This window comes from Balaenoptera borealis (genome assembly GCF_965194805.1).
Source record: "Balaenoptera borealis genome assembly, chromosome: 11".
Classification (NCBI taxonomy): Eukaryota; Metazoa; Chordata; class Mammalia; order Artiodactyla; family Balaenopteridae; genus Balaenoptera; species Balaenoptera borealis.
In genome coordinates, this window is record NC_138868.1 from 6,574,484 (window position 1) to 6,592,832 (window position 18,349).

An 18,349-nucleotide genomic window follows, 5' to 3' on the forward strand; every position below is an offset into this window, starting at 1 on the left:
AGTCAGATGACGAAGGAAATGGAAAGTGAGTGGTTTGCCTACTTTCATGTTGAAAACCAGAATTTGAATTAAGACATAGGAATCCCAACAGAGTAGTGCTCTTGTTGCCTTCCTATAAACACACAGCTTTTAAAAAGCAGACACCACTTTCCATGAATAAGTTATCTCTAAAGTGACCAAACTCAAAGAACCCCAGACTGGGCAGATCCATACCATTTAGGAGACTTCGTCTTGGTAATTATGCCTATAGCCCCAGCAAAAACTGAACAGTTAGCAAACTCATAGACCGACTCAATGGCTTTTCTATAGTACTCTAAGACTTAGGTGGCATCTATAAATTATTTCATCTGTTCTTCCCAACAACCCTGGGTAGTCAGCTGGACAGTCTTTTTTATTTCTTTCCATTCTGATGAGATGGAGGCTCAAAAGGTAACCAACCCCAGATCACAGTTTTTGTTCAAAGAAGGATTTAACTCTTCTGGCTCCAAGGCCAGTGTTCAATCCACTCTACCAGTCTACCTGTGCACACAGAAGTCTGTGAAGATTAATCATTTGCTAGTTTTTAAGGTCTAGATTAGGGATGACAACATTTGAAATTGCTGGCTTACTTTAGGTCTCTTCCTAAAACAAACAAAAAGCCAAACACACTGGAAGATACTCAAGCACACTTACATCATGGACTATCATAACTGGAATATAATGGTGGTGCTAACGCCTCCAGGGGGCTTTCTGGATTGTCACAGTGACTAGAGACTTCACTGACATTCAGTGGTGGAAAAAACAAGAAAGCCAGACCTCTTACAACCCACAATTCCTTTGAGTCCCGCACAATTAAGAAATGACTAGCTTCCTGCACAATTTCCAACATTCACGTAAGTGGAAACGTTCTGACCAGGGGCAGAACCAGGTCTTGTAGGGCCTAAAGCTTTTACAAGCTGGAGGGTCCTCTATTGGAGAAGCATACAAAATTACAGTTACAAAATTAGGTCTAGGATTTTAAAATATCAAACATATAAGAATACATCTAAAGAAAGATTTACAATACTTCTATGCTAAAAGTGCAAAATCAGTGAAAGAAGATCTAAATAAATGGAGGGACATAACACATCCATGGACTGAAAGACCCGATACTTTAAAGATTTCAATTCTCTCCATATTAATCCACAGAGTCAATGCAATCCTAATAAAATTCTCAAAAAACTTTTACGGAAATTGAAAAATTGATTCTAGGGCTTCCCTGGTGGCGCAGTGGTTGAGAGTCTGCCTGCCAATGCAGGGGACACGGGTTCGAGCCCCGGTCTGGGAAGATCCCACATGCCGCGGAGCAACTGAGCCCGTGAGCCACAACTGCTGAGCCTGCGCGTCTGGAGCCTGTGCTCTGCAACAAGAGAGGCCGCGGCAGTGAGAGGCCCGCGCACCGCGATGAAGAGTGGCCCCCGCTCGCCGCAACTGGAGAAAGCCCTCGCACAGAAACGAAGACCCAACACAGCCAAAAATAAATAAATAAATAAATTTAAATTAAAAAAAAAAAAGAAAAATTGATTCTAAAATTTTTAAGGAAATGAAAGAGCAAAGACAAGTCAAGGCAATCATGAAAGCACAATGTTGAAGACTTACACCACCAGGTAATAGGACTATTATAAAGATAAAGGAGTAGAGACAGGGGGAACACTGGTACAAGCACGGACAACCTGACCAACAGTACAGACAGAAAGTCTATAAATAGACCCACATGTAAAATGTCACGTGATTTACAATCAAGGTGACGTGCAGAGCAGTGGAAAAAGATGATCTTTTTTTTTTTTTTAGTTTTGTTCTGTTTTATTTTCAATTTTAGTCTAATGTATATACAATAAAATTCACCTATTTTGAGAGTACAGTTTTATGCGTTTTGACAAATGGCGTAAGCACCATCACAATCAAAACACAGAACATTTATTTCCATCAAAAAAGATGATCTTTTAAGTAAATGGTACAGGGGTAATGGAAGATCCACGTGGGGGAATGTATCTGAACCCTACATTCCACACACAAATATCAATTCCAGATGGACTACAGATCTAAATGTAAAAGAAAAATAATACAGCTTGAGAAGAAAATATTAGAGAACCTCTTCATGATCTTGAATGGACTAAGATTTCTTAAACAGGACATAAAAGACACTAAACATAAAGTGGGGAAATGGATAAACTGGACAGATTTAAGATTAAGAATTTGTGTTCAACAAACAACACCATTGAAAGAGTAAAAAGGAAGCCCACAGAGTATGAGAAGATATTTGTAAGAAAAAGAACTCCTACAATTCAATGAAAACAGACAACCCAATAGAAAAACTACCTGAACAGACAATTCATAAAAGAGGATACCGGATGGCTGGTAAGCTTATGAAAAGGTTCCCAACATCATGGGGGAAATGCAGATTAACACCACTGGAGCAGCCATTTTACCTCCACTCAGAATAACTGAAACGCAAAAGACAATCCCAACTGACGGTAGCGATCTGACCCAAGTGGAACTCTCACACAACCCAGCAATTGCACTCCTGGCTGGCCTCTCAAGAGAAACGAAATGAACTGTACGAGAGTGCATATGATCTCCGACAGACGGGTGAGAATGTCCACGGCAGCCCTCTTCACAATATGGGAAATCTCCCATATGACCACCGCCAGCCCAGTGATTAAATAACTTGTGATACATGCGCACATGGACTACCGTACAGCAACAAGAATATATGAGCTGCAACCATATGCAACAACGTGGCTGATTCACACAAACATCATGTTGAGCAAAAGAAGTCAGATACAAGAGTATACACGGTATGAATTACCAAAGCAGGCAGAGCTAACTTACGCTCTTACACGTTAGGATGCTAGTCATCTTTGGTGGGGGCAGAGGCAGTGATTAGAAGCAGACAAGGTAATGTTTTGGGGTGTTGGTAATGTGTTGTTTCCTGATGTGGATGCTAGTTTTGTTCAGTTTGTAAAAAGTCATCAATTGTACTTATTATATGTGTCCTTTTCTAAGTACTATATATTATACTTTTTGAATAAAGATTTTCAAAACAAAATTAGGTACAGGGCCACGGAAGTAGCCTGAAACTTAAGTTTCATTAGCTTCATAATAAATTTGCCTTGAATTTAAGGCAAATAAAGGACCTTGAGGGGCTTCCCTGGTGGCGCAGTGGTTGAGAATCTGCCTGCCAATGCAGGGGACACAGGTTCAAGCCCTGGTCTGGGAAGATCCCACATGCCGCGGAGCAACTAGGCCCGTGAGCCACAACTGCTGAGCCTGCGCGTCTGGAGCCTGTGCTCCGCAACAAGAGAGGCCGCGACAGTGAGAGGCCCGTGCACCGCGATGAAGAGTGGCCCCCGCTTGCCACAACTGGAGAAAGCCCTCGCACAGAAACGAAGACCCAACACAGCCAAAAATAAATATAAAAATAAATAAATAAAAGATTACTATAAAAAAAAAAGGACCTTGAAACTTAAGTTTCATTAGCTTCCTAATAAATTTGCCTTGGTCTTGCCAGACACAAACGTATGTAAATAAAAAGCAGCTTATAATGTTCTAAGCCTAGATTTAAATAGATTTTATATAGAAACTTAATTGATTTTTTCACCAATCAATATACACTGGATTTTCCAGGAATGTAACTAATGTAACTACAGTAAACAGAGAAAAGACTATATTTTGTTTTGTGTAGAATTTGATGAAGATTTATCCACCACTTTAGAAAACTGTATCACCGATGGCACTGCCACATATCATGAGGCACCCACGCAGTACACCTGTATCAGTCTCTATTTATGGGAGCCATATCCACAGAGATAAGGCGATGTGTACCTGCAAGCACCTGACAGCTATGGTTTCTAATGTGCTGTGAACACTTACACACGTCTTCTGAGAATTTACATATAGAAATACATATTGTATTACAAACAGCTTTCCTTTTATTTTTCCTTTATATTGCAGTTAAGACATTGTAGACATGCTGGTAAATCTGATTATCCGGGAATTTCATTTCACAATAGAAAAGGGGCCATAAAATCTGATAGTTTTGAGAACCAGTTACAGACCATCAGTCTATCAAAAAACTGTAAAGAGAACTCTAATTCTTGAATTTGGTAACTGCTCTTCTATGCTACTCACATTATCCAAATCACAAGTAATATATTTATCTAAAATGTTTTTGATAAAAGGAAAAGAAAAACCCAGCTACCATTTTCAAGAGCAATTACCTAAATATATCTATTATAAATTCTACCTAGACCTGGTGAGCAGGACAAGAGGGAAATTAGAGTTCAAACTACAAGATCTAACTGAGCCCTTTTCCTTTTAAGTCGGTAAGATCCAGCTTGGCATTCACAAGCAAAGGGTTCCATTATTTTTCTGTTCTCTTTCAAAAATAGCTCCACCTTCAAGATTACACAAATTAGATCATTCTGCAGCAGGATTCCTCCTTATAGAGCAGCTCCTAGGCAGCACAGACAGGCTGTCTGCTGTAGCAAACCAGTCATTTAAAAAAAAAACAGATGTTTTTCATTTTTCAGTTCCACTGGGTTAGTGACAAAGGGTAGGTGCTATGGCTGTTAATGGCCCCTGCAATAGAGCTCCCTCACCAAAAGCCATCAAATAGGTAAGGATCACAGAGGAGCTATCAGACCAAGCAAATATGACAGCAGAATAATTAGGGACGTTGAGACTCTGCTGCTCCAACACCTTCACCATGGCCTACAGCATAAAAAAAAGAATTTATCTAGATTTTTAACACAATCAGTTGCCAACCTATGGATTATTCCATCGCCCAGTAAATCCCCAAGGAAATTTATTCCCAGTTAATCAAAAATGGCAAAAATAGAAACAAACAACCTTCCTCAAGAGCTTTGAAGAGTTCTGTTACACAGATCTCATTCTCATATAATGTCACTTATGATAAAGAGATGACAATCACTATCATTTTTTTAGTGAAAAACAGAAAACTGACACAAGGAGGTTAAATGAAATCTTGAAATTGTCCCTGAATCCTTTTCTTTTGTCATATCCCAAATGTAATCCATAAGCAAATCCTCTAGGCTTGAAAAGACTATACCCGACTCTGATGACTTCTCATCTTCTCTACCACCCTGGCCGAAGGCAACATCAGCTCCCAGTACATCATCTTCATACTCCTAACTGGACTCCCTGCTTTCACCCTTGCCCTTCTCTATGGGCTATGCTACACACAGGGGCCAGTGGTTATTTTAATATGTAAGTCATTACCATGCCTCTTCTCTGGCTCGAAATCCCCAATGGCTTCCTCATCTCACTGAAGGTCAAAGCCAGGGCCCTACACTGGCCTACGAGATCGGGTCCCTTCACTTCTCTGACTTTCTCTCCCACTACTCCCCACCGTGTCCACTCGGTCCCGGTCCACTGGCCTCCTGGATGTTCCTGGAACCTGCTAGTACTTACTGTTCCCGCTAATGACTTGCCTAAGTGTGAGTGCCACACGATCACTCACCTTCTCTGGCGTCTTCTAAACTACCTTTTCTAAAACAGTAACACTCTCTGCCTCACGTGTACCCCTTTCCTGCTTTAATTGTCCCCATCTGACATACCCTACCGTTTGCTCACTCATTTGTTTATTGTCTGCTGCCCCCTCTGCCCCTAGAAGGTAACCTCCAGGAGAGCTTGATTTTGCCTGTTTTATTACGCACTCTCTCCTCGGTGTCTAAAATGGTGACTAGGCATACCGGTTGCTGCGCGGTGAGTACCTGCCAACTAAATGAAGTTACTATTAGGGAGAGGAGGACGCACAGAGACTTATGCAGACCCACATGGTGAGGTAAAGCCAAATAAGAAACCAGATTCTAGAGCCAAAGCATTTTTGGCACATGGTTTTAAAGAGATGATAGCAACTTGCTGACTTTTTTCCTCCAGATATATTATAAGAATAGGAGGAAATACCTGAATGAGCATCAAACAAAACAAAGCAAAACAAAACAAAACCCAAACCCAAATAGAGCCAGCATCACAAACGTTCTATACAACGTTCTCTTAAATGGACTCCAATCAGACGACGCCTCAGCACACGGAGACGTGGCACTCGTTTATCAGGGAGGCTGCCTGAGAACGAGGCCCTCCTGGAACATACGCAAACACATCGCTGGCCTAAGTCCAAAGCACACCAAACTAATCCTACGCCAAATCTTAGTTCAGATCATGTCCCATTTCCAACCCAAGCATTTGTTTCCCCAGTGAGATGACACTTCCCTTTTCCTCCATGGAGAGAAAAGTCAACCAAAAAGATTAATGGGCAATGTTTAATAACATTTTAGCTGCTCCTTTTCATAAGTTTTTTTTTTTTAAAAAAAGGAAAGATAGAGGGGATTATCTACAAGTAATAAAAACAAAGGGATAATGATATCATATGCAGTTAATGAACAATTCTCCCCATTAAAGATAAGGGCATAAACAATTTATTGCACATCTTGGTGGCACAGTGGAAATACAATTAAATCCATTAATAGCCACAGAGCTTTTATGTTCCCAGAGGACGCTGGTTTCCAGAGTTGCTTATTCATTTTCATCCACAGCAAAAACAGTGCATGGCGTGGATGACCGAATGCTGTAGTCTGCTTTCCACATATTTTAATTTTGAGGAGACAATTTTATTAAACAACAGACTTAGGGTAGATTACGCTGCCACATTCTATTGGATACGACCTGAAAGTGCGAAACAAAAACCTACTTGCAGAGACAATGTAAATGATGACTAATGTAAATCAGGCCTACAAATACCATACCATCATATTCATAGTTTCACTGCCATTACCCAAAGATGTTAAGGTAATGATTTCTATGAATATAGATGCTCAAACATTTTACAAATATTTTGTTTCTCTGCATAACAAATCAACAAGGCCAAAAAAGGTATCCCCACTTGTAAAAAAAAAATCAGGAGAAAAAGTAACTTGCCCAGAGGTAATCAAAATAGATTTAACTAAGCATGAGATATAGGGCTTTACTTACTAATCCATAATAGTAATAGAAGATTAAACCCTCACCCTCAACTCACCAGCAAGCCTACCTCTAGAGCACAAACTGGACCACGAGGTGAGCAAAACAGCCCCGCTGTGGATCTCATGCTCTCAGATTACACTGCCCATTACTCTTAGCCTCATATTCAGAGCCCATTCCTTCTTAACATATTTGACTATATGATTCTTCAGCTCATGGAATATTAGAAGCAACAAAGCAGAAAGAAGGCATGTTGATAGCAACAGGGAGAAAAGAAGACAAAAACAGAACTAAAAAAGCAAACATATGACTTTAAAAACAGTTACGCACCACGCACCAGTCCACACTCTTCATTTCAAGCCCTGATGTTCGCCATGAGGGTCCCATTCATCACGACCATCCACACTTGAGAAGAGGCAAATCGGTGTTTTATATATTCTCAAGGAAGAACCAGAAACACATAAATATATTTGCGGGTTTCTAACCAAAATGGGAAGATAAAAAGTCTTGGTGCTTATTAAAGGAGAAAACTGACATGTATACAAAGATCCAAATGTTTCACAATAGGCCTTAAATGTATTATCAGGTCCTCCTACAAAAGTAGAATACGGTTTTTCTATAGTTTGAGACATAAAAAGGAAAGCTTAAGGAGAAAAGAGAAAAAAGATCAACTCCGTTTAAATCCTGATTTTCCTAGGAGTCGCTCAGCTTTTACTGGTGATAAATGGCTAGCTGTAAACTGGTTTAGTTGTTCTTCTGGCTGCCAAAGCAGAGCTAAAGAAGTCAGCAGGTAGAATAGGGAAGCTGTCAAGTCAAGTTGGCTCAAAACAAAGTTGTGGTTTGCAGGCCGGGCCTGAACCATCTCTTCCGTTCATATAAGCTGGCAGGATGTAGAAACAGGATCCCGACCCAGCCACTGCTTCAGAGAACCAAAATATTTTCCTTTGACTTTCTAGTCTATTAAGCTTGGGGTTTGGCAGGATCTGTGGCCAAAGTGAACCCAAGACCTTGTAATGGTCCCCCTGAGGAAATCAGAATATAAACAAGGTTGCCCTGATTCTAGACAGAAAGCAGTTTTTCGAGGGGTGTGGGGGAGAGACAGAGAAGCTAGGCTGGCAGTAAAGACAGCAAGAGTAATAGTAACATTTTTAAGTGTTTTCTATGTGCCACATAAGCACTTAACATGTATTAATCTCATTTAATCCTCATAATAAATGAACAGTAGGGGCAATTATTATGCCCATTTTACAAGATGAGAAAAATTAAGCATTAGAGAGGTTAAGTAATTTGCCCAAGTCACTCAAACAGTAAACAATAGAGTCAGGATTAAAATCCTGGCTAACTGGTTCCAGAACTGACACCTGTAGCCACTGTGCTACGAAGCCTCTCACTGTCTATAATTTGGTAATAAAGCAGCATTCTGTAATCCCAACATTACAAAGTATAAAGCATTAAATATTATTTGTCAACCATGAGAACCAGACAGAGCTCAGGGGACACCAAGTTTGTTTGTTTTTAATTAATTAATTTATTTTATTTTTGGCTATGTTGGGTCTTCATTGCTGTGCGCAGGCTTTTCTCTAGTTGCAGCGAGCAGGGGCTACTCTTCGTTGCAGTGCGCGGGCTTCTCATTGCGGTGGCTTCTCTTGTTGCAAAGCACGGGCTCTAGGCGCACGGGTTTCAGTAGTTGTGGCACGTGGGCTCAGTAGTTGTGGCTCGCGGGCTCTAGAGCGCAGGCTCAGTAGTTGTGGCGCACGGGCTTAGCTGCTCCATGGCACGTGGGATCTTCCCAGACCAGGGCTCAAACCCGTGTCCCCTGCATTGGCAGGCGGATTCTTAACCACTTCGCCACCAGGGAAGCCCTCCACCTACTTCTAAACTGGGGAGCCCTGCAGAACTGCCTTCACCTCCCTGGGCCTTGACTTCCCTTCCTGCGGAGGTGCTGTGCACACAGCAGACGCTCAGCAGTCTGGTTCACCTCACGCAGGCATCAGCCCAAACAGCACCTCACCAGAGGCCTTCTCTGACCACACTACCCAACCCTCTCAAGTCCCCACTGCGCTTTGTTTTTCACCATGACACTACTCACCACCTGACTATTCACTATAGACCTAATTACGTGTTTATTATCTGTCTCCCTCCACAAGAATGTTCACTCTAGGAGAGAATGGACTTCGTCAACCAGCTGCTGGTTCCCCAGCACCTGGAGCAGTATTTGGCATATAGAAATACTCAAAAAATATTTGTTGTATGAAAGAATTGTGTAGGATAGATTTTCATTCAATAAACTTTACAAATAAACAGGCACTGTTCATTGACAAATGTATCCATTAAGCACCTATAAAGTAACTACTATGTAAAGTAATGAACAGGATTATTTCAGATGATGGTAACTGGTGTGAAGAAGATTTATAAACTCCCAGAATGGAATGGGCAGGTGAGAGAAGATTTCCAAGGCAGCAGGTCAGCTGAGACCTGAATGATACCCAGGAGCCAGCCACACGATGATCTGGGGACACAGCATTCCGGGTAGAGGGAACAGCAAGTGCAAAAGCCCCAAGGCAGGGTGACCGTGCCCAGACCCAGCTTGCCCAGAGCCAGGTGAGCATGGGGAGAATGGTAGCAATGAGGTGGAAGCCACGGGAAGAGTCCCACCACAAAGTATCTCCGAAGTCATAAAAAGGGTTTTACTCTAAGTGTGATGAAAAGTTATTTCATAGGGTCTCTTATCTTCACCCAACAGAATGTATACTTTATGAGATCAAGGATTTTGTTTGTGGCACATGCCGTTTGGTCTACAAGCATTTGCTAAATGAATGAATTGGGAAGATTATGAACAGGAGAGTGACATGATCTGATTTTCATTTTAACATATCACTCTGAACTGCTACTAGTGGTTACCTTCTGGGAGGAGATCAGGGTCGCAGAGGATGGGTAGAATTACACATGAGGGAGTGCGATGTGCTTTCCAGGCACCGTAAATCACAGACATGGGAGGAAAAAGCTACTATCTAACCCCTGAAGCCATTTGGTGTTTCTAAACAACAGACAGGAAAAGGTCCGGGAGGAGGGACCAAATAAATGACAACTGATGTCCTAAGCCTTTTCTGTTAAAAAAACAGAAACAAAAAAAACACTACAAAGAATCTCTGTCTCGTTTATAAAAAAAGGAACAAAAGGAAGCTCAAAGCCAGACACATACACACACACACACACACACACACACACACACACACACACACACAGTCTTGGAGAAAAACTGTAAAGAAAAAACACCTTCCTACATCTAAGCACAATAACCAGACTAAATTTCCTCAGGGACAATTAACATTCCGCTTACCACATCCAAACTGTTACCTGGGGGGAGTCTTGCTCAGAATACTGCTCTGAGAGGCAGACTGCCATTCGGAGGAGTCTGCAGACTAAGAAGACAGGAGCAGGTGCTGTAATAGGAACCAAGTTTTAAAACATCACTCCTTTCACGCCTACCTATACCTGCACCAGGTCACTAAAAAAACATACGGGGTAAACCACTCACAGTGTAACTGCTAAGAGGTCTGTCACAGTTCTAAAAAATTTTTTTGCCAAAATAGGCTCTGGATATTACCTAGTGCCTCTGTTTACAGAACTGAAAGTGCTGAAAGGATGAATGAAACACAGGTTCATCTGGGAGTCGTGGAGGATCATTACTTCCAAGGAGAAAAGAGGAAGAACAGTACTCGGGGTCAGAAAAATTGGTGAAGCTAGAACTAAACTCAGATATTCTGACCTTTAATGTATTTAAAAACTTTACAATCTGAAAGAAGCTACATGGGACTTTCCTGGCGGTCAAGTGGTTAAGACTCAGCGCACCCAATGCAGGGGGCGCAGGTTCGATTCCTGGTCAGGGAACTAAGATCCCGCATGCCGCACAGTGTGGCCAAAAACAAAAAATAAAAATAAAATAAAAGAAGCTACACGGACATCAAATAACTAATGTGCCTCTATCAATGCCCCCTCCTCACCTGTTCCTCACCATCCACACACCACGAGGTGGGCAGCAGGCTAGAGCATTCTCCAGTCACCATTTTTGCTATCAATAAAGATGAACAAGCAACTCTAGAACCAAGAAAGGAAGGTGAGTGGAGTGAAACCTCAGCTCCCCCCAATGTCGTCATCCAGTCAATAAATCCTATTTTTTACATCTTTATCGCGATATAAAATTTGTAAGGTTCCCTCCTTTGAGGTACGTATATAACCGAGAAGAGTTGATATGCATCTTTAAATATATATATATACTTTTTTATTTTAATATTTACTCATTTATTTGGTTGCACTGGGTCTTAGTTGCAGCAGGTGGGATGCATGTGAGATCTAGTTCCCTGACCAGGGATTGAACCCAGGCTCCCTGCGTTGGGAGGGTGGAGTCTTAACCACTGCGCCACCAGGGAAGTCCCTAAATATATATTTTTAAAACAACATTTGCTGGTCTTTTCTGTAATACATGTCTGTTATAGAAAGTCTGGAAATCACCAAAAAATACACAAGGACAAAAATTAGTATCACACATAATCCTACCATCCAAAACCATTTTGGAGTGAACGCCTCCAGACAGTTTTCTCTGTAGATATTGACTAAGACCTAAAATTGTGAGAAACATATGACAGGGAAGCACCAGGAAGCTAATTCCCTCCAGGAGGAAGTGAGCAGACTAGAAGGTAACAACACTTAAAGGGGGAAAACTAACAAAAGAAAACTAATGGGCCCTTGGAATAGCGAAGAAAGGGGACATTTTAAAATAACTTGGAAGAGGACAGACTGAGTACTCAGTCTAATTAAACAAATAAGGAGAAGCCATAAATATTAATACCAGAAATGCCCATACTTAGGCAATATTCTCTCTAAGACAGTGTTATCTAACAGAACTTTCTGTGGTCCTGGAAATGTTCTAGATCTGCCCTGTCCAATATGGCAGCCACCAGCCACATGTGACTGGTGTGAAATGAAATGTGGCCAGTGCAACTAAGGAAGAGAATTTTAAATTTCATTCAATTTTAATTAATATTTAAACAGCCACATGTGGCTAGTGGCTACTGTATTGAACAGCACAGCTTTAAAGATGAAATAGCCTATGATCTTAAGACATAATTGAATGTCAAACAAAATGTTTTAAGTAACTGTTTTCTAGAAGATACAGAAGCTCAGCAACAATACATCATCTTTTACTGGCCTTCTCTACTGCGCTACCCAAGGTAGAGGCCAGGCACGTGTCTGCCTAAGTGGTTCCCTAAGCTGTGACTACAGCTATTCTCTGGTTTGTAATAACGTAAAAGGGAAAGCAGGTCCAGCAGGCTTTCTAATCAGATAACTGCCCTGTGAATGACTCCAGAGTTGGTGCCCAGGCACACACATTGGTTCCCTAAAGCCCTCTGAAGTTATGCTGGTTATTCCTTTCATTAGGCCTGGAGAAGGGAGGACTGCGTCAGGGCTCGCCAAGCTAGAACCAAACCGCCTTGCTCAATTCCAGCCCAGTGGGCTCTGAAAGACATTTTAAGGCCAACTTCAAACTCTGTCTTTTCTCAAGAGCCCTTAATACCACTCCGTACTCACACTGGAAAAAGACCAACTCTTGCAATCATTCCCACAGCTTCCCTGGATTCCCAAAGTACTCCCAGAATGTGACACCACAGGTCCAAGCCAAGCCGACTCCAAATTTCAGAGGACCCACGGAGCCTTCAAGTCCGGGCCAAAACAGGACAAGCCTCCTGGGGTGAAGCAGTGAAAAGACACAGCCCAAACACTTTCTGGCTTGCACCTCCCTGGTGCACACACAGCCGGCACCAACCGTAATAACAGTGGCAGCTTACTGGCTCAGCTAAGAAATTGGAAATCTAGCTTAAAAGGAAATCACATAACCACTAATGTGTCCAAAAGATCTGTAAATCAATACATGTAAGACAGACTCTGTGAAAGTCATTCTCTTTCTGACTTAAGGAATCTGAGCTTCCACAGGGACGGTGGATTATATTACTCCGATAGAGAGCATATTCTATTACAACACTCACAATGTGAAATTCAAATCTTCTAAGATACAAATAAGCTTCCAAGACTTTTAACGCTAGGGAAATAAAAGAAAGTTCAACAGCTCTCTCTTATTTGATCAATTACATTTACTTTATATCTCATTTAAGAAGTACTTTCTCCTGTGGATCTATAGGTGCTATTTTATATTTATTTCACCCACATCTTGGAATGGATAGTAAGTAAAAGTATTCCCAACCAATGGATGAAAACGCTGAGGTGTGGGAGAGTTTGCCCTAGCACACAGGAAGCACAAACAGCAATACATCCTGGCTTGCCCAGTGCTTTCAGGGTTAGAGGGGTAACTGGCCTCAAGTGCCTTCATGAAATTAACACTTCTATTGCAGGACAGTCACACAATCTTGGCCATGGCCACATCCCTTTTTTTTTTTTTTTCCAAATGTGGTCTAAAGGAGAAATGTGACATAACCACTGAACTCCTTCCCTAAGCACACACAGAGATAAGGATATGCAAATGTGCTCTGTACTCAAAGACAAATGTGATACAGTTAGTGGGTGATATAGCAGAGCACATTTTGTCTCCTGATAGTCAGTTTTACACCCCTGAGGAAATTTTGTACACTTAGGAAATTGAATAATTTTTCAGTCTCTCCTACTTAAGCAACTCAAAAAGAGAAAAGAACATCAAGGGAAATGTCACCATACAAAGACCAAAGAGAAGGGGTCAATGAGACTCTAGAAGCCTTCCTTTAACATCAAGCATCTTGCCACCTGGTGCCTACGACAGCGCCACACCACCGTCCATACTCTGGACCACAGACAAGGGAGCACTCCTTAGTGTGGAGGGAAAACAGCGTCAACTTCCAAAGCCGTGAATTTCATAATGGAACTGCAACAGACCTACCTGCTGGTGACAGAATCTCAACAGCCAACTGTATTTCACAATGATTACCTCTGGGGAGTGAGAAGAGACACAGGGCTGGGGCTTTCCTTTACCATTTCCATCTTTCTGTACTGCTTGAATTTCTAATCATGGACGTGTATTGATCTTTTTATTTTAAGCCCTAGGGATGTAATGTACAGCATAAGGAATATGGTCAATAATACTGTAATAACTTGGTGTGGGGACAGACGGTTACTAGACTTATCATGGTGATCATTTCATAATGTATGCAAATGTCAAATCAAATGCAAATTAAACCAACATAATATTGTATGTCAACTATATTTCAGTTAAATTATATTTCAGTTAAAATTTTGAAATTCCTTGTGAGAATAAAAATCTACTATCAGGACAAAAACCATCTTTTTATTTTAAAAAAATGCTGGTAAAAATGGCAATGAAAAGAACAATTTCGTTATTTTAAAGCCAACTATAGGTATGCTCTTCATTCATAAAAAGTAAAAAAGAAAATACAGTGGATTCTGAGAGAATTTAGTAGCTGTTAAGTCAGAGCAGAGTACACACCTGAGAAACAACAACTTTATTTAAATATCTAATAAAGGAGAAAGTTTTTTTTTTTTTTCCAAAAGTAAATTATATTTCTACAGGGATCAAGAAAAGGAGCCTGACCTTCCTAACACTCGACTTTTCAACTCGTTTCTCTGCACTGGGAAGAGGATGACAATTTCACAAGACTGAATCCCAGGACATTTTATACATATCCAACCTTAGATCATACGATCATGCTTGCATTTCTCAAGTGCATATAAATCATACATTTGTGTCTCATTTGAGTTATACAAGACAAGAATGTTAATCCTAGACGATACTCAGCGTGCTGTATACAGAGTGCTCGCTGCCAATACATTCCAAACAACGTGAACAAGCATACCAAGGAGACCTCAAATTAACTGGATGACTCTAATCACTGGAAGGGCCAATAGCAGGCCATTTTCTCCCCACAGGGTGTTATTTTCCATCCTGCAGATAAAACAGCCTGCTCCAAAGAGCACAAGTGTTCCACAAAGAGCTGGGAGGCACAAGGGTGCTGGTTAAAAAAAAAGTCAGAGCAGGACAGCTGACAATCCCAAAGATTGGTTGGTAGACATGACAGAACTGCATGCTCCCTGCAGATGAAAACAACAAGACAGTCTAAGGCTCTCACACCAAGTCAACATAACAATGACTGATTTGATCAGCATGCCTGGCTGTTTCTTTGGCTAATCATTTATTGTGTGGACCTTTCAGTGACCAATAGGGACAGACTGGAAATCAACAGCCATCAGTGATTTTATTTATCCCCCTCGGTTGCACAGCAGCTTCTTGCCAGTAGGCTCACGCCTTTCTGATCTAACAAGCTAGAGAAGGCAGCTGTCCAAATGTCACCAGTCAAACAGTGATGGATGTGACGGAAGAACAGGCAAGCACGCATTACAACACTGGACCCATGGAGGAAAGGACCCAGTGCTTTTATGTTTGAAAGAAGTAGATAAGAATATTTCAACTATAGACGGGCCTGTACAGAAAGAGAACGGCAGGCCTGCTTAGGACCATGAGAGGAAAACCACCACATACTAAACTCCCAGTTGCGTCTGGTGCGTGTTAGGGTACTGGCCAAACCTAACTAAACTAAGGTGGCTCCTGATTACCCTGAAGAAAGGACAGAGAAAAAAGAAAGTATAAATCAGTGAAGTGAATGCTGAAACACAAGGGACACGATGAGTAGAGGGGGGCTAATGGAAAACAATTCAGCATTATCTAAAAATGTTCCAGACGTATATCCCTCAAACAGCAATTCCACCCCTACGTGTAAAGACATCCTAAAGAAACTTTTGCAAGGAGCACCAAGAGTCCTGGACGAAAATATTTACAGCATTACTGTTTGTATTAACAAACAGGAAACAACCCAAATGTTCATCAAAAGGAGCTTCATGATATATTCATACCGTGAAATTCTACCCATTAGTGAAAATATTTAGAGCCACCATACAACACTGATTCTCACGAACTTAATGTTGAGTTTAAACACACACACACACACACAAATAGGCCACAGAACACATACAGTATGATAGCATTTATATAAACTTCCAAAAACATCCACAACTAAAAAACATAGCTTAGAGATGCACATATGTCAGTAAAACTAATTTTATAAGACAGGGAAATGATAGACACACAATTCAGAATAATGTTTACCTTTGTAGGGGGAAGAAGGGGATGTGGTCAGGAAGTGGCACCCCGAGGGCTTCAACACAATTGTAATGCTCTTTCTCAAGCTGAGTCAAGTACAGAGATGTACTTCTTGTCATTTTTATTTACAATCCTTTCTAGGACATATATAATTTTGCATGCATGAAACAATTCAAAATAAAGGGGGAGGCATGGAGAAAAATAAAGAGTTGAAGATGTAACCAGACAATGCTCCCCAACCCCACTTACACGTCCATCTGCCCAAGACAGGGCTGACAGACTAAGGAGCCAGCCAGACTCCAAGACAACAGAATCAACTCAGTTTACAGGTGACAAAAAAGACCACCTCCAGGCACTTCTCTGGGCTTCCTGGGTGAAACCAGCTTCACAGTGTCTATTCAAGGGGTAAACTGTAGGATGTTGCACACTCTCCCCAAAGAGTTTGAGAAAGACTGCCTTGCCAATACAGAAACAAAAAATATCCCAAACTCAGGTATATTTTACCAATGGAAGGAAAGTCCCCAGATGGTTCCAACAGACAGAGGAATGGATTGAATTTAGGAACAGGCAGTAATTTTATGTAGCCCTGCAGGGCTAGAAGTTGTGACCAGTTACTGGGGGGTGGGGAGGGAGGAGAGGATGAAAAATACACTTGAAGACACATTAAATAGGACTTTTACAAGACGTAGAGGCCGGGACAGAATGTGTGTATTCGGAGTACAAATGAACATGTGTGTTGAAGACAAACTAGAAGCGCCAAGGGTTACTATACGGGCTTTACCTGGCAAAAGGTGACAACCGAGTTTGACACATGCCGAGTATACTGGGAAATAATAATGTCTAAAGAGATCCATACCACATCTCTGTAACATATGTACAGCCCACGGGAGCTGGCAAGGCCGGGAAAAGAGTCTGTGACTTTCACGGGGAAACTGACAGGAAGGCCGGATTCGGTCAGATCAACAAGAGAAGGCCCAGGGCTGAGAGTCCAGAAGGCCCAGCTCAGCGAGGGGAAGAGGGTGGCCCCGGCCCCAGACAGAAGGTGGGGATGCCAGGAGAGGGCGGGGTCCCCTCGGGAGGAGCCCCGGGCGGCCAGGCAGGAGCCAGGCCGGGCGGCAAAGCAGCCAAAGGGAATCTAGGGTCGGGGTGCCCCCTTGGGCGATGGGACGGGGAGGAATGGGAAGGCGGGGGCCTGTCACAGACCCGGCTGGGCGACCCCCGAGGGCCCGGTCCCCCCCACCCGCCGCTCACCTGGGCACGCAGCTGGACGAGCTCCGGTCCACCTCCCAGGTGGCGTACAGGTTCATCTGCACGGGGGCGGGGGTGCGGCCTGGCCCCGGGCCGCCGGGAGTCGCAGAGCCCGAGGCCACCGCGACGGCCATGGAGGTGGAGGTGGACGAGGACGAGGAGGAGGCGGCCGCCGCCGAGGTGGACGAGGACGACGAGGTGGCCTGGGCCAGCTTGGGGGGCGTCGGCTGCTGCGGCAGCTGCTGCGGCGGTGGCTGCTGCGGCGGAGACTGGGCGACCCCAGAGCCCCGCTGGCCACTACCGCCCCCGGCGCCTCCGGGACCACCGCCCGCCCCTCCACGTTCCGCCATGGTCCGGCCGGGGGTAGGGAGGCGGGGGGTTACGGGAATCAGGTGACGCCGAGCGGACGCACAATCTTCTCCGGCGGCGGCGGCGGCGGCGGCGGCGGCGGCGGCGGCGGCGGCGGCGGCGGCGGCGGCGGCGGCGGCGGCGGCGGGGGCTCGACTCGTCTGCTCAGCCCGCCCGCCAGAGCGCGCGAGCGAGAGACTGCACGCACGCGCGGGGCCTCGCGCCGCGCGGTCCTCGCGCTCGCCCGCCGCTGCCAGTTGCGGCTCGCGCCGCCAAAGCACTGGGTGGGCGTGTCCGGGGAGGGGGCGGGGAGGCCTGGCCCGCTCCCGCCCCACCCAGCGCCGAGGGGCGGGGCCGGGGCTGCGCTCGCGCTCGCGCCCCGGGCGGGCCTGTGGGCGTGCGCGCCCCTCGCTCTTCAGGGGAGGGGTCAGCGGTTGGCGCCGTCGGCCAGATCCTCTCAAGTTTGCGGCCCGGCGGCAGCCCGCTGACTCCCCTCCTCTCCCGCGTCGTTCTTTCCACGGCGGCGGCGGCAGCCGAGCCAGCGGAAACCTCGCTTTTCCGGGGCGCGGCCCCGGACCGGAGGGGGCTATCGCGGGA

General features: G+C 43.8%; 1 protein-coding gene across 1 annotated transcript in view; it reads right to left on the bottom strand.

The window, feature by feature from the left end:
* PACS1 (phosphofurin acidic cluster sorting protein 1) overlaps window positions 1–18,029 on the bottom strand; it is a 154,291-nt gene extending 136,262 nt beyond the window's left edge. Inside the window, exon 1 of the mRNA XM_082342628.1 lies at window positions 17,408–18,029. Within this exon, the coding sequence (XP_082198754.1) occupies window positions 17,408–17,754 (347 nt within the window). The 5' untranslated portion in view covers window positions 17,755–18,029. The remainder of the gene's footprint in view (window positions 1–17,407) is intronic.
* Window positions 18,030–18,349: the final 320 nt, after the last annotated feature.